This window comes from Neoarius graeffei, chromosome 2 (genome assembly GCF_027579695.1).
Source record: "Neoarius graeffei isolate fNeoGra1 chromosome 2, fNeoGra1.pri, whole genome shotgun sequence".
In the NCBI taxonomy this organism is placed as follows: domain Eukaryota; kingdom Metazoa; phylum Chordata; class Actinopteri; order Siluriformes; family Ariidae; genus Neoarius; species Neoarius graeffei.
In genome coordinates, this window is record NC_083570.1 from 86,836,783 (window position 1) to 86,854,745 (window position 17,963).

Below are 17,963 nucleotides of genomic sequence, written 5' to 3' on the forward strand. Positions count from 1 at the left end.
AAGCTGTATGCTGTACAATCATTCTGCCACAGAAAAAGAACAGTTCAAAGAAATTACTGAAAGCTCAAATATTGCCATGACATTCATGTCACTGTATGCAAACTTATGACCACAACTATATATATATATATATATATATATATATATATATATATATATATATATACACACACACACACACACACACAAACACATATATGTCCCACAGGTGTTCAGTGTGTGGTTGAGGCCAGAACTCTGTGCCTTGGTGTGGAGTTCATCCAAACTAAACTCCTCAAACCATGTCTGTATGAATCTCGCTTTGTATCCTGCCTCCACAAAGCTTGACACTATGCAACCAGTATTTCATCTACCAAACCTAGACTCATCCATCAGATTACATGATTCCTCACTCCAGAGTCCAGTGGCAATGTGCTTTACACCACTCCACCTGATGGTTATCATTTTCCATAATGATCTTAGGCTTGTGTGCATCTGCTCAGCTATGGAAACCCATTTACCAGAGCATGCTTCTTGTGCTGATGTTTCCAGACGAAGTTTGGAACTCTGTAGTGAGTGATGCAATAGAGGATACGTGCAGCGCTAACAGTTCCACTCTATGAGTTTCGCCATAGTCTCCCCACTTCATGGCTGAGTTCCTACACTGTTCCATTTTATAATAATAGCACTTACAATTGACCAGGGTAGATCTCACAAACTGACTCTTAGCTCAGTTCCTAGACTCTTCCATTTCATAATAATAATACTTAAAACTGACCAGGGCAGATCTCATGAACTGACTTATGGCATATGATAATGCCATGTTTCAAGTCACTGGGCACTGAACACTGCCAGTGTTGGTCAATGGATATTGCATGGCTATTAAATGCCTGTTGAGAAATAAAATAAATGTGAGACACATGGGAAAGGGCGGCACGGTGGTGTAGTGGTTAGCGCTGTCGCCTCACAGCAAGAAGGTCCTGGGTTCGAGCCCTGGGGCCGGCGAGGGCCTTTCTGTGTGGAGTTTGCATGTTCTCCCCGTGTCCGCGTGGGTTTCTTCCGGGTGCTCTGGTTTCCCCCACAGTCCAAAGACATGCAGGTTAGGTTAACTGGTGACTCTAAATTGACCGTAGGTGTGAATGTGAGTGTGAATGGTTGTCTGTGTCTATGTGTCAGCCCTGTGATGACCTGGCGACTTGTCCAGGGTGTACCCCGCCTTTCGCCCATAGTCAGCTGGGATAGGCTCCAGCTTGCCTGCGACCCTGTAGAAGGATAAAGCGGCTAGAGATAATGAGATGAGATGAGACACATGGGAATGCTGAATAACTGACATAGTGATAGGAAGCCTATCATGGGCAACCATCCTGCCTCTGGATGATTTCCTCACCATAGTTGGCCTTTTCCTACTTCCATCTTATGTAGCACCCCAACATCTTGGTACATTTACATTACATTACAGGTATTTAGCAGACATTCTTATCCAGAGCGGTGTACAACATTCCCAGCACAACCTGGGGATTAGGTGCCTTGCTCAAGGGCACTTCAGCCAATCCTGCTGGTCCAGGGAATCGAACCAGCAACCTTTTGGTCTCGAAGCTGTTTCTCTAACAATTACACTGCAAAAAATGATATCTTAGCAAGTGAAAATATCTTGAAAATAGTTTAAATGATCTAGCATTTCCTATTAGAAGAACACAAAACACCAATTCTGAGATTATTAAACCTAGTTCTAGATTGCAACCAACTTATTCTAAGATGTCTTATCAAGTAAAAATATCTGTCCACGCAGCAAGATATTTCACTAGTATTAAGTAATTTTCTTCACAAATTCAGTTTCAATTTTTTGCAGTGTCAGCCATGACTTCCATGGGTGCAGATCCTGGGGGGGACGGGGGGGACATGACACCCCCCCCCCCCCCCCCCCCCCCCCCCAATTTCTGAAAAACATGAATCGTCCCCCCCAATAAAAATCCCCTAAATTATTCAAAATTGTACAAACAAATGTATTTTCAGACAAATGATTCCCTGTGCAGTACTTTTTGAATGATGTAGCGAGCCTCTACAAAGTTGTGATTTATGGTTGCATGGTATGAGCTGCATACGGGCAAAAAAAAAAAAAATCACTTTTGTGTCCCCCCCCCAATCCTGACATCGGATCTGCACCCCTGATGGCTTCCTACATTCAGTTTACATTCAGTTATGTGGTGCTTTAGCAAAACCCAATGTCACAGAGGCCAAATTCTGGAAAAACAGCCAAAAATTAAAAAAAAGAAGAAAATCTGGTTTTGATTAAAACTAGGTTTCCTGACAGTAATATAATTTGATATTTCTCCTTCAAGAAAACATAAATCTTTTACTGAAGTGATGTGGAAATGTTTTTAAGTTACTTTATAATCTTACTTTGGTTGTTTGCCTGCAAAGATCATTTATAAGGTTTAACAGCACAGAACAGCAGTATAAAGCAGTTTGCCTTAAGACGTAAAATCTTGCTAGCTAAGTGTGCAATGAATGCAATGACTGTCATGCTTCATTCAAATTGGTGAATCGTTACAGTACGTGCCATAGTAAAATGGATATAAGCCTAATCAGTTTAGTTTAATTCAGTTAGTTTGTAATCAGATGTTGGCTGTTCTGTCACATCATCAAAACAACGAAGAGTTCTTCGACATTCTGTAACAGCACAGTTTACACAAATTGTTGAAAATTTTTTCAATGATCTAATAAAAAGACAGCTGATGGAACTGAGTGAATTAATAATGAGTAATAATTTCAGCACCAAGCAAACGGAGATCAGTTGAGTGAAAAGACAATAATGGGGCTGGTGACTTTTACCTCTGGTGATGAGACAGAGATGAATGTGGATGATGCAGATGATCAGGTTGATAACTCATTATCAATTATAAATGTATGATGTTTTTTATTGTAAATAAAGTCAGTAAATAGTGGTTGCATTTAGACAAGCAGTGTGTTTGTGTCTCTCAGTGGAACTGGAATAGGATATTTAAATTTTCTCTGTTTTCATTTTTGGGGTTAACCAAGTGCTATAATTTTACTTTTAATTTTCAGAACCATATATAATAGAAAATGTTACAATTTCACCACGAGAAGGGTTTTCCCAGGCTACGAGACAAATCTTGAGCAGGTGTGATGTGAATTTCAGAAAAACCATCACAGAAAGTGTGAATGTTCTGTGTTTCCATCTACCAGTGTTTTGTTAACAGTCTGATGAGGAGCAACTAGACGCAATCAAACAAGCACCAGTCATGGAAACATTCAGTTCATCATAGTTTCCATCATCCTTTATCACTTCTTCTCTTCATCAATACGACAAATTGTCCATCTTAGTCCAGTATAGAAGTATTTTTCTGTGAAATTTGCCAACTATTCAGGTTTTCTGAAGCCTAAAATTTGCATGTAAGCAGGTGGGTGAAAAGCCACCACTGATTAAAGTGGCTGTATTGATCCTGATGTGTCTTTGTTGTGGAGAATGTGGTGTTGTTTTTCAAAAGAATCACCAATATCCACAGTTATGATTTCAGCAAAATACTTTTAATAGTAAATAAATACAAAACAATAGAACAATGAATTAAATGGGTAAATATGTAATACATAAAATCTCATTATGAGACATTGTTTCTTTCATTCTTGAAGATACTTCAGTTGACAATGTGAACCAAACTTTTTACTTTATTTTATTTTTTGCTGTCTTGGAAAAGACCTGAGCATGCAAGTGCAAAAAATGTCATTATTTTGCCCATGCATTAGGAGGTGCTATAGCAGCATCAGGTCTTCTTTTGAGTATTTTCTCTTGTACTGGTTTTTAACTATTAATACTATATCATACAGTATATACGTGGAGAAATGTATCATATCCTACAATGTGAACACAGTATTAATTAAAATTACCCGAAAGAAAACTGCTGAACAGCACTGCCAACATATCAGAAATTCTACAAATATTAAGGCATTTCTCAGAATATTGTAATACAAAAAGAAATTTTAAAAATAATAAATAAATAGGCAATAAATAAATGAATTGATCCAGAGTGCTTTAGATCAGGGTTTCATGAGGTAGTGTCGTCCACACATTCACGTCATCATCATCATCATCATCATCATGCTTTTTGAAGCTGGAGAGTGTAAGCCTGCAAAACAGTTTATAGATATTACTCAATGGGAGTCAACTTTATGCTTCAAAGTTTCTGTTTTTTAACGGACAACTTGACATTTCCTGTTAATTAGGCTGAACCATTGTTTAAAAACAAAACAAAAGAACAGAGAAACAGCCCAAGTGTATTATTAAGTGTACTTGTGAAGGTATTTGTGTGTTTGTGTGAACTAACCTTCTGCAGATGCGACTGTAAATTAGTCAGAAATTCTTTGCTGTTGACCGTTGGGTAGGAGTCACAGGGCATGCACATGACATTCTGCAAAGGAACGCCAGTCAGATAGAGATCAGTATTCAGTATTCAGCAACGTGGGCCAAAGTCTCAAATCACACATCCATATCATGGAATTTCAAATGTTTTGAAATCTCACCTTTATTTCCTGTTCAGTGCAGGTGTTCATGCTATTCATCTACAACAAAGACAACACGAGCAAATCCATTAGCGATGCTTTTCTTGTCAGGTTATGAATGAATGAAGTTGTTTATAAGAATGAACGATGATGATTTATGTGAATTTCTACTCACATTGGTAAGCTTGCTCAGATTTCTGTGCAGTTTCTTCATCAGTATGTTCATTTTCGGTGTATTCTTATGGATGATGGTGCTCAGGCCATTCTTGAAGCACTGGAGAGCAGACTGAGAGCAGCACTCCTAAACAAACAAACAAACAAACAAACCATTTCATAAATGAACTGATTTATCCTTATTTAACCATCTAATTCTCTTGAAATCCAATGTCTCTTAAATAGCAGTGCATTTAATTATATACTTGATCTTAGACAATCCATTAAAAAGGTGTTGAATGTGATAAGACTAGTAAATGCAAATCTGTTAACTTTTGCTTCAGGACACACTGGAAAAAGTCTATCAGCAATAGAGAAACAGTACTGCCTATTTCTTTATTCTGAATTCCCCCTCCTGACTCTAAAGCTCACTTCACAGAACTGGCAGGGAAACATCATAATTTCCGCACAAAACCATGTAATTTCAGAGCTTTCAGTGACACTACAGAGAGGCATCCAGGAAAAAAAAACAGTGTCTGAACTTTTGTCTTATTTTGTTCTTATTTTGCCTTATATTCTTCCCCTGAGCAAATCTACACCGTTAGACTGAGACTCTCAACACCACAATAGATGGCCATTAGTGAACTCAGAAGGTCAACTGCAGAAAGAAGTGAAACCACTCGGCCATTCGGGCAGCCCACAGATGTGCTGCTGTTTCATTACTCATCAAATTTCTCCTAAATTAGGTACACTTTCTCCAAACTCTTGCATGAGTTACTTTCTATTTGACTCTTCGTCACAAGTGAGATAGAAACCAAAAGCACCTAAAAATTTTTAAACTCAAATCAAAAATGCATCTTTTCTCTCCCAGTGGGTTGTAAAAATTTATTTGCACAAAGTGGTTATAGAGTCTGTCTGATTTACTGCAGAGGATTTGTATTAGTAAATAAAACGTGCCCTGAATTATACACTTAAAAGTTGCTTAAAATCATTTCCCAACTTCAGAAAAGAATGCAAATAGAAATACTATTATGTAAATATGATTCAAAATGTATCACTGAAAAATAGGCATAGTCCTGATGAATTTCTTTACTCTGCGCCTAGATATTCCAACTTAAATGCTAGCTAATAAACAGTCCAAAAGTTGCCTTTCTTACCTTGATATCATTGGTTGGTGAGTGGAGAAGCATGCCGTTGTCCTGCAAAATGGAATAAAATCAAACCTGTTAAATTGGGCACTATGTCATGTAAGCAAATTGACCAAACATGTGAAACAAACAACTAACCTTTTCTTTAATAACTGGTCTGAGGAGGTCCATGGCTTGGTTGAGCAGTTGTAGAGTAAGTTTATTATTAGCAGATGTCACTTGAGCCCAGCATGCTGCTACGAGCAGAACACACAGAAGACAAGAGAAAGTCGTCCTCATGTTTGTCGATATGATTGACTTAGACTGATCCGAACTCAAATAGGCTAAAGATGCGTTTAAACAGTTGCGTTCATACTGGAGACAGGTGTACACTTACCTTTATATAGGATCCTTCGGGACGCAGGAAAACCACGTCTTGGTTGATACTGGAAAACTTCAGGGACAAACAGTGACTAATGACTTTTTCTTTTCCATTGACTCCGTTACGACTGTCATCGAGAGAGAATCGTTGCGCGGGGGTTGTACGGATGCGAGAGTTTTTTTTTGTGTACTTGGTGTGTGTACTTGCGTGTGTGTGTGTGTGAACCTGACCTAGACTTTCTGCACACTTGGCAGGAAACTACGAAGTGCTCTTCTCATTTTGAATCAGCAGCAGGTCCGTGTGTGTTTGTGAGCACACATATATGAGATATAGGTGCGACTGATTGGATGTCAACGTAAAAAGGTGCTTTTTCGATGTCTTCCCACACACACATTGTGTTGATTCAAGACAACAACAGGAAGTCCGTTTAATGCGCTTTTTTCTATGTGTGAGATAAAAATAGTCTATTTGTGATGAAATGTTCCTCTGAAAGAAGCAGATATATTATTTAAATTGCATTGAGAAGATGATCTGTGAAAATCTCACATGTTCATGCAAACATGTCTATAATTTGTTTTTCTTTTTGCTTGTAACATTTATTAATTTATTCATTTCATCTGTATCTGATTGCAACAGACAGCTTTGTGTGTGTGTGCGCATGCACATAGGAATTTGAGCATGTCATCTTCAGTTGTGGTTGTGACAGGTCAGTTCCTTGTGACATAATCAGTAGTGCATATCAACACAAAGGAAATGAGCTCACAGTCAAGCCTGTGTAATTGCTGGTCTTGAGTGAACAGGAAGTGGTGGGTGGGGGATGGGATCATACCATATGCCCATAGTGTCATTACTGAAGGGAAAAGCCCAGGTGACCCCCAGGCTGCTGGAGAGAGGCCGGCTGCGTATGCAATCACAACGGGGATTCCTCACCCCATACATGGAGTCTCTGTCTCAGCTCATGGAAGAGAGTGTATATTCAGCTACAACCAGAATGACTCACAACTTCCCTCCTGTCATCATGTCTATATCTAAGTGTATATGTGCATGAAATAATGTAAAAATCTAAGAGTGATGTGATATGCAGACTAAGAGAGCCTAAATAACAAAAAAATCACAGTAAAAATTCATAATATTTACATATTTACATATTGATATGATGCCATTGGATAAATCATTTCATGCCTCTATTCAGATGAGAGAGAGAGAGAGAGAGAGACAGAGCGATGGTTGTCTGTGGTTGGTAGTGTTAAACGCAAATGTGCACTTAAAGGAAATGTGGTCAAAGCAAAAAAACTTGTTGAAAAATTAGTATTGGTCAAATAAGTCAAACAAAATGTATTCGTGTTCATTCAGTATTAATGAAGTCAAACCAGTTTACCTGTATAGTGCTTTTAACAATAGACATTGTCGTAAAGCAGCTTTGCAAAAAAAAAAAAAGATTTTAAACATATGAACTAACACGTTTAATTTAAGTAATTTAAGTAATTTAACCAAGTAATTTAAAGAATAAGAAACTGAACAGTTTGTGTGGGGAAAATAGCAGCATTTTCTCTGTAACCCAAAAGAAAAGAACTACTGTATAATAAACTGAAATGAAGAAATGTTTAAAATCACATGTTAGTGTGTCAGTAGAAACAAGTACATTTTAGATTGACAGACAATCATTTTCTAGGAATTAGAGGTAACAGAAATAAAACATATTGTTAAAGAAAATAATTTAAATTAGCATCAATCCTGTACTCCTGTTAGTCCTCTGTCCCAAGACCTTCTAGTAAACTTTGTCACTTTGCACAAGTGAACTTCTTAGCAAAACTCTTCATTACAAAACCAGGAATGGATAAACAAGATTTTAAAGGCTTTTCAGACCCACGAAAGGCTTTTAAAATCTGATAGAATGGTGTCAATATTGTGGGGATAATGTATTTGTCTCAAATTATTTTATTTTTATTTTTTTTCAGGTGTCAAATAAGTTTTCAAGCTACTCCGGTTACTGGACATGCACATTTCTCCAATCACGTCTAACGTCTCTAAGTGCCCTGTATCTGAGCATAAATCAGTGAAAGAATCTAATAGGCCAAACATATTTAACAGTTATTCCACTAAATTGAGTCATACATGAGCTGATACCCAATGAGGCACATAGTGCTGAGTCAGCTGTAAGCCACATATAACAAGATCAAGTGGAATAATTGCTTTATTCTATCCACATTCACTGGACTTTGAGAAACAGCATTTTTATTTTTTGCAAATTCGATGAATAAAAACTTTATACAAAACATCCGATTAAATAATTTCCACTTAAAAGGTAAATAAACCAGCAAAATGAGAGCAGCGATTTGTGAAAAATGCTTAGAAGAATTCAAGAATAATAATTCTTGAAAAATAAAAAAAGATACGTTCTCACCAGGCAGCATGGTGGTGCAGTGGTTAGCGCTGTCGCCTCACAGCAAGAAGGTTCTGGGTTTGAGCCTAGTGGCCAATGGGGGCCTTTCTGTGTGGAGTTTGCATGTTCTCCCCGTGTCTGTGTGGGTTTCCTCCGGGTGCTCCGGTTTCCCCCACAGTCCAAAGACATGCAGGTTAGGTTAACTGGTGGCTCTAAATTGACCGTAGGTGCGAATGTGAGTGTGAATGGCTGTTTGTCTCTATGTGCCAGCGATGATCTCGCGACGTGTCCAGGGTGTACCCCGCCTCTCGCCCATAGTCAGTTGGGATAGGCTCTAGCTTACCTGCGACCCTGCACAGGATAAGTGGTTATGGATAATGGATGGCTGAATGAATGTTCTCACCATCAAATACTTTTAATCCATATTTTTTGCTTTTTTTTTGTATTTTTTGTGTTTTTGTTTTCGAGTAGAGTTTTTATTTCATCCTCAGTTGGTTCAGCAACATACTCCACCATTTTGTTTTCTCTACTCATGGTATACTGTATGAGTTGATATCCTAGTAGTAGAGTAGCCAGTCAGAGCATACAATTGCTCATATCCAGTGAATGTGGATAGAATAATTGCTAATGTCTTTATCAACACTGCTGAGGGACGGGACTTGTGTTAAACAGCCACCGTGTTGATTGTGGTGTTGCACTGCTGCTGACTGAATATTTTTGGTTGGTTCTTAATCCAGTAGTGACATTGAAAGTTACTGTACCAGATCCATTCATACCAATTATACACTATGTTGTAGGTTTTGTTTTTTTTAAAAGCCCAAAAGGATAACCAAGGAACCACTTACAGCTTCCAGATTTAACATTTTCCCCCGAGTGTATCATGTTAGTGTCAGTGTTGTGCTGAGAATGGTTAAACACCCAAATAAAATCTGGTCAGCTCTGGTCCTGTTGTAGTTCTGTTTCGAATGATGGAGTTGGGAGAGAGGTAAAGTAAAGGTAGAAAGGCCAGTACATTGTGAAGAGCAACAGATGCCCTACAGTCTGATTGTATGTTTAAAAAGTGACATGTACAGTAGGTATACTTTATAAAATGGCCAATTATGTTATCATATGTTCAGTTCCCATGCTATTCCACAAACTGTTCATGAGTACTCGTTTCTACAACCCCAATTCCAAAAAAGTTGGGACACTGTGTAAACTGTAAATAAAAACGCAATATGATCATTTGAAAATCATGGAAACCCTATATTTCATTGAAAATAGTCCAAAGACAACATATCAAATGTTTTTTGATATATCAAAACATATCAAATTGTATTGTTTTTTGAAAAATGTATGCTCATTTTGAATTTGATGTCAGCAACACGTTTCAGAAAAGTCAGGACAGGAGCATGTTTACCACTGTGTTGCATCACCTCTATTTTTAACAACACTCTATAAACATTTGGGAACTGAGTAGACCAATTGCTGTAGTTTTGAAAGAGAAATGTTGCCCCATTCTTGCCTGATATACAATTTCAGTTGCTCAACAGTTCGGAGTCTTCTTTGTTGTATTTTATGCTTCATAATATGCCAAACATTTTAAATGGGAGACAGGTCTAGACTGCAGGCAGGCCAGTTTAGCACCCGGACTCTGTTACTACGGAGCCACGCCATTTTAATATGTGCAGAAAGCGGTTTGGCATTGTCTTGCTGAAAGAAAGAAGGCCTTCCCTGAAAAAGATTTTGTCTGGATGGCAGCATATTGCTCTAAAAAGTGTATATATCATTCAGCATTAATAATGCCTTCCCAGATGTACAAGCTACCCATGTCATGTGCACTAATGCACCCTCATACCATCACAGATGCTGGCTATTGAATTGTGCACTGATAACAAGCCGGATGGTCCCTCTCCTCTTTAGCCTGGAGGACGTGGTGTTCATAAAGAATTTTTGCTTTTTATTCATCAGACCTTGGAACAATTTTCCACTTCGCCTCAGTCCATCGTAAAAGAGCTTGGGCCCAGAGAAGGTGCCAGTGTTTCTGGATATTGTTTATATCTGGTTTTAATTTGTATTTGTGGATGCAGTAATGAACTGTTTTCACAGATGATGGTTTTCTGAAGTGTTCCTGAGCCCATACACTGATTTCCACTACAGACACGTGTCTGCTTTTAATGCAGTGTCTCCTGAGGGCCTGAAGATCACAGGCACCCAATGCCAGTTTTCAGCCTTGTCTCTTGCATACAGAGATTTCTCCAGATTCTCTGAATCTTTTAATGATATTATGTACCATAGATGATGTGATCCTCAAATTCTTCGCAATTTTACATTGAGGAACGTTATTCTTAAATTGTTGCACTGTTTCCTCACGCTGTCTTTCACAGAGCGGTGAACCCCTCCCCATCTTTACTTCTGAGAGATTCCACCTCTCTGGGATGCTGTTTTTATATCAATCATGTTACTGACCTGTTGCCAATTAAACAAATTTAGTTGTTTTTTTTTAGCATTACACAACTTTTTCAGGCTTTGGTTGCCCCTGTCCCAACTTTTCTGAAATGTGTTGCTGACATTAAATTCAAAATGAGCATATATTTTTCAAAAAACAATAAAATTTCTCAGTTTCAACATTTGATATGTCGTCTTTGTACTATTTTCAATGAAATATAGGGTTTCCATGATTTGCAAATCTTCACATTCTGTTTTTATTTATGTTTTAAACAGTGTCCCAACTTTTTTGGAACTGGGGTTGTATTTTATTAATAAAATGAAAGTGTCATGTTATACTCAGATCTTCTTTAGTTCTGCTTTATTTCTTCTTTATTTGTCCACATTTGTATCTTGCAAATACCTGACATTAGTTTGTCTTTAATGTATTTCATTGTATACAAAAGAAAGAAAGAAAGAAAGAAAGAAAGAAAGAAAGAAAGAAAGAAAGAAAGAAAGACCAAAAAATGTACAGTGTAAAGAAAAATGTGCTTTCGGCATTATGAATGCTTCATGGAATATCAGAGATTTTGCATTTCTATAAATATAGCAAAAAGGAATACATTTTATTCCAAATGCAGTGAGAAGTGTGAGGTCAATTGTAATGGGAAAGACCCCGAAAAGATGATTAAAGAAGAGATAAGTGACATGGGATAGCCCATGATTTGTCAGCTTCTGTTGTCATATTTCCATCAGAAATAAGCAGTCAGTCTAAATTTGGGTTCATTTTCTCAAAGTGACTACACAGAATTCTTACTCACCAGTTTTCTAAATAAAATAAAAAAAACCCTACAAACCACAGGATTTGAATATTTAATTTAGAATTCAAAGTATGAAAAGCTGAGCTGTGAGTCAAAAGAAACCAGCCATTTTACCAAAACTTGGTTATTTACCTTCACACACCTGCTGTCCCGCATTTACAAATGTACACATGATACAGACAGTGCAGTTCTCTCCTGCCTGCTGTTTCACTTGTGCTTGTGGTAAACAGTTTATTAGTTGAGTTTGTGGTTATTGTGTGGGCTGCTTTCTAAGCGCACGCTTTTGTAGTGGTCAATTACAGCTGCATAAAAATGGCATTTTGCCAACAGAAATTGGCTGATGGCTACAAACACAATGAGTCAATCAACTCAGATTCTCATTAACCAGACAGACTCGAGTGTTATTTTCAGTTCACTTTGTCTGCACTGTTTCCAGATAGCACTTTAAAGCTAATTCTTTAGAAATTTCTCAGAATGATTCATGTATAAATATTCAGAGAAAAAACACCACAGCGTCTCTTTCAGTTTGGTTTACTTGCATTCATTGTCATGTATAATAATAATAATAATAATAATAATAATAATAATAATAATAATAATATGCAAATGTCAGTGGTACCTTTAGATTCAAGCTTTTATTGAGAAGTTCTCTTCATGTTCGTGTGCATATGTCACTGTCCACTGGATAAGGGTATTTTTAGCTGAGTAGGTTTTTTTTTTTTTTTAAATATAGGGCACCGTCTGATTTATGAAGCTCACTACCATTCTTTCATTGGTGTATTCTCCAGTCTGCTCCATGCTGATGAATGATTAAGGGAATTTGGCCTGACATATTTATACTCCAGTGAAATAGGAAGTCATGGATGACTGACTGAGTTCCTAAACACTTTTTAACCTTCAAAGAGTAAAATATGAATGAGAACATGCTTCATTTACATTTTGTCCATAAAAATTCTATTTACAGTGTAAGATTAAGATAATTCACCACAAAGACATTTTTTTCTTTTTCTTTTTTATCTTTACCAAGGGTAGTAATTCATACACAGGTATACATTTATGCATGTACAACTACACACACACACACACACACACACACACACACACACACACACACACACACACACACAGTCTGTGGGTATTGATGTGATATTGGTATGGTGTGAATATGAAAGGACAGAAATGGTTCAGTATTATTCAGAGTGAGAACCTGTTGCAGGCCGATTTTGCGGATATTACGGTAAGTGTGCAGGAAGGCGGCAGGGTGTAGGTGGGGGATGGCCTCTATGGGTGTCTCTCTACACTAGGAATAGTTGGTTTACGTGCTTGTTTGTGCCCTACTGACATGGAACCCTTGCCTCTATCAGCGGTCTTTAATTATAATTCCGCAATAGTAATTTGTAGCTTAACCAAGGCTGAGTTTAAATTTAGCGTCATCTGAGATCTTTCGTCATCAAAAAATTTTGAATTGTGAAACATCTATGAATCCTGAAACATGTTATATCCTGCATTGCCTGGTTTTGTTTGCACTTATCTGCTTCTTTGAGAGTATAAAGAGTAGCACACAGCTGCCTCTATTCATTTAAAAATGTAAAAAAAAAAACCCGCTCTGCTTTGTTTACCAGGGGACTACAAGTAGTGGCAAAACTCTTGTACAGATTAATTCAAAGAAAAATACAACTTTGTTTTTTTCTCGGATGAACAGCAAACTACCAAAACCAAGAGTTCTTAATGCTTTTATTATTATTATTATTATTATTATTATTATTATTATTGCTGTTGTTGTTGTTGTTGAAGAAATAGTTTTATTAATATTTATTAAAATAGTATTATTATTTACCATGCGCTAATACATTATAAAAATATTTAATAATTATATACAAAACTTTTATTATTATTATTATTATTATTATTATTATTATTATTATTGCTGTTGTTGAAGAAATAGTTTTATTAATATTTATTAAAATAGTATTATTATTTACCATGCGCTAATACATTATAAAAATATTTAATAATTATATACAAAACTTTTATTATTATTATTATTATTATTATTATTATTATTATTATTATTATCACATTGATACATATTATTCAGATAATTACTATGGTGGTAATAATAATAATAATAATAATAATAATAATAATAATAATGCTGGTTTACATTCATTAAATATGAACTCATCATTAAAGTTGGTTAGAATTGGCCAAAATTATAACAAAAGTATATTTTAATTTGCACGCACATACGCTGTCATTGTCTCAGTCCAAAGCACCATTATTGTTTATAATCATAAAATAGAAATATAATTGTTGGGGCATTTTGTCCTCTGGTTTATTTGAACGCAGAAAGACAAGATCTCATTACACTACGCTAATAATCTCGCTTCTTCAGCCCCTTATAATTTCTTATGTTTGTTTATTTGTTAGACACTCGGCTGAACATAGAACATGATCCAAGCGCAGAGATGATTAGTTAAGGGGTTAAGAGTTCATCAGTGAACTCACAGTCACAATAGTGTGACTAATGCTTTATTTGCCATATCTACATTTCGTACCCAAGTCTTTATAAAGACGGTGGCTGCTTTCTAAATTTTCCCACAGTACAGGACAGGACAGGATAGGTTTAGAAAATGAAATTACATTCTCACTTTGTAGACACAAAAACTGATTTTTTGTAATGACATTTATGATAAGGCTATCTAGAAGTGACAAATGACTAATAATAATAGTAACATCCTATCCTCAGTTCCTTGTGAAAACATCAGCTTTAGATGGTTGATGAGCATTGATGCCACATACCCTAACCACTGTATACTTCCTTTATTCACACAGCACACAGTATTTATATGTACAGTGCCATTTTAACCCTTTAAACTCCCAGCAGGTCCAGACTACACAGTGCTCTTATTAGCATCACATTATTTACTGAATAATGTTTTCAGATCAATATGTAAATAATAAACAGTGGCGTTTATGGTTCAAATTCACTTCAAACATGTTTCATAAAAATGAATGAAACCAGTTAACATTGATTTGACTATCCTGACCGTTCATAGCATCATATATAGGCTACATACATGACTTCTATAACATGTTCACTGATCAGTGCTAAGTCAAATCCTCTAAAATATCAAACATGTGGAGTACATACCATTTGGAGTGATCAGCAGTTGTGAGTGTGAGCTCACAGATTTACACTGAGGGGTCTTCTATACTGAGGGTTATTAATACTATTTCTGTTCATCTGTTGTGAAATGGTGACACATTCCTGACCTTTAAGGGTTAACTGACAGCCGTTTGCTTCAAGCATTTTAGGCTGTTGTTGTTGTGGAAACGAAGAGATTTAGAGGAAGTTGAAGGCCAGTTCTTGTCCAGATCGTTGCATGTGGGAGTTGTATTCGCAACTTCAAAGCTAATTTTCCTCTAAGAGCTGGGGGAATGGCATTAAAGTGGGGCACGCTTTGACAGTGCAGCGAGGTGGCTTTAAAGTTAACTGTGAAGAGCTCTTTTCCATTTTGATAAAGTATGTGTATGTTGTAAGACAGCACTCGGATCAGATTGTAATTAAACATTATGAGAATATAACTGTGGGTCAAATCAAAACTGAACAGATTTGATGCAAGTGAATAAAATAAAGGCAGACGTTATAGAATCTGGGATGTTTTCATGTGCTTTTCAACAGAAACAACCACAACCACTATGATGTTTGAACGCACAACTGCCGCATTCATTGATAATCAATTTTCAATCATTTTATGTTGAAAAGCATTGTATCATCTAAAATTGTGCATGGAACAGAGCTGGCCAATACAAATAGTGCACATAAACAACATGTGATCATGTTCCCTTTCACATGCTGCTAAACATGTCCTTGACAACATTTAAAGGATGGCTAAGAGATTATTCCGTTTTACTAATCATAATGTTGATTCAGTGGCCCATCATGGAGGTCATATTTGAGATGCTGAGGTGGTGATAAAAAATTTTGATAGGTCGACGTACAGTATTTCATCATTTCACTGTTTCCTTCTTTCCGTTTTGAGTTTTTTTGGTTACTGAAACTGGTAAACAGGACTTTCACCCCACACTCCGACAGCCCTCCAACGCTTCAGCATTTCGCTAAGGGCTCGGAAAATAAGCACCATGACAAAATTCCTGTTTATAACTCAGGTAGACATGATTTGGGCAAGTAGTTTTTTATTATTGTTATTACAGAGAAGTGTATTTCCTTCTTGGTTCATGCTGAAATGCATTATTCTTCAATTATTTTAGCATGCTGTGATCAGGCTTGCCTCACTGTGATTACTGGCTTCATCCTTAAACCTTTAAAGTTCAGAATCACTTTTACTGACATATTAGTCATCTGTATTGAGTCATTTCATTAATTCTCAGTTCATTTTGCTTAAAGACACTGAGTCATATTGTTTTCACTGCTGATGGTCTGCCACATGATGTGCATCACTTCTGTACACTGACTAATCTTTAAAGTCACATCTGCAGGACTCATATATATATATATATATAAGTAAAGGTCTAGCCATTTTCAAAAGCATGTTTTATAGTTTTGCAAATTTGCATCAAATCAAGACTGACTGCATTCTGCAGGTTTACATTTGTTGAAAATAACACCATTAGGGTTGGTTAAGATTAGCCAGAATTCTAACAATAATGCATTTAACGTTGCATTTTCATGTGCTTTCATTGTCTCAGTCCAAAGCACCATTATGATTACTATTATTATTCACATCATTATCATTTCGGCCCTCGGTTGTTTGAACCCAGAAAGAAAAGGTCATATTTACAGTCCACTTAGTCTCTCTCTCTCTCTTCCTGTTTAATTATTCAGTCATTATTTAAATTCTTGAATCTGATTTGGTCAGAACGTGTTTTTAAATGGTTAAGAATATTACTGCACTCATTCAATAGTAATGTTATTTCTATTCTAACATTCACTGAGACTTGTATGATGGACGCTCCACATAATCTAAGGCTAATAACTTCTGTAAACAGGTATTAATTAGCACATACAGAAGTCATCATGTGTGCATCAGTGTTTTGTAAGTTAAAAAAAAAAAAAATTTAATTTCAAGAAACATAAAAAAGAAGCTGTTGCATGAACTACTGTAAATAGAACTATAAACAATTAAAAACATATCGTTCATGAATAAAATAAAGTTTATTGTTAGAGGACTGGGCAGCACTGTCGCCTCACAGCAAGAAGGTCCTGGGTTCGAGCCCAGTGGCCGACGGGGGCCTTTCTGTGTGTAGTTTGCATGTTCTCTCCCTGTCTGTGTGGGTTTCCTCCGGATAGTCCAAAGACATGCAGGTTAGGCTAATTGGTAGCTCTAAATCGACTGTAAATGTGAGTGTGAATGGTTGTGTGTCTCTATGTGTCAGCCCTGCGATGATCTGGTGACTTGTCCAGGGTGTACCCCGCCTCTCACACATCGTCAGCTGAGATAGGATCCAGCTCGCCTGCGACCCTGTACAGGATAAGCGGCTACAGATAATGGATGGATGTTAGAGGAATAAAACACGTGGGACATGCCATTATTGGAAAATGATCAACTCTGAGGTGGTAGCAGTGACTCTGATGTTGATTACTTGCCTGTAACAGCAGAACTTTTGTTTTATTACTTACTTGCTATACACTTCTCCAAAAGTAGAATCTAATTCAAGTATCCAGCTGAACAGGCAAGAGGGTTAAAGAGTTCAACAGTAACTTACATAGTGTGACAAAAATTTATTTTGACATCAGAATCTCATCTCATTATCTCTAGCCGCTTTATCCTTCTACAGGGTCGCAGGCAAGCTGGAGCCTATCCCAGCTGACTACGGGCGAAAGGCGGGGTACACCCTGGACAAGTCGCCAGGTCATCACAGGGCTGACACATAGACACAGACAACCATTCACACTCACATTCACACCTACGGTCAATTTAGAGTCACCAGTTAACCTAACCTGCATGTCTTTGGACTGTGGGGGAAACCGGAGCACCCGGAGGAAACCCACGCGGACACGGGGAGAACATGCAAACTCCACACAGAAAGGCCCTCGCCGGCCCCGGGGCTCGAACCCAGGACCTTCTTGCTGTGAGGCGACAGCGCTAACCACTACACCACCGTGCCGCCCGACATCAGAATTAAAAAAAAAAAAAAAACCTTAAATGCAGACATTTGCTGATTCTTGA

The 17,963-nt window shown here is 37.1% G+C and overlaps 1 protein-coding gene across 1 annotated transcript; it reads right to left on the reverse strand.

Annotated features, from left to right (window-relative positions):
* Positions 1-3,579: 3,579 nt before the first annotated feature.
* Positions 3,580-6,393, reverse strand: il21 (interleukin 21). The gene is made up of 7 exons (XM_060910217.1): positions 6,175-6,393; positions 5,937-6,034; positions 5,808-5,849; positions 4,673-4,798; positions 4,519-4,557; positions 4,323-4,406; positions 3,580-4,124 (listed from the first exon to the last, which is right to left on the reverse strand). The coding sequence occupies exons 2-7, from the start codon at positions 5,967-5,969 to the stop codon at positions 4,095-4,097; spliced, it is 354 nt and encodes a 117-aa protein (XP_060766200.1). The 5' UTR covers positions 5,970-6,034; positions 6,175-6,393; the 3' UTR covers positions 3,580-4,094.
* Between the last annotated feature and the right edge of the window lie 11,570 nt (positions 6,394-17,963).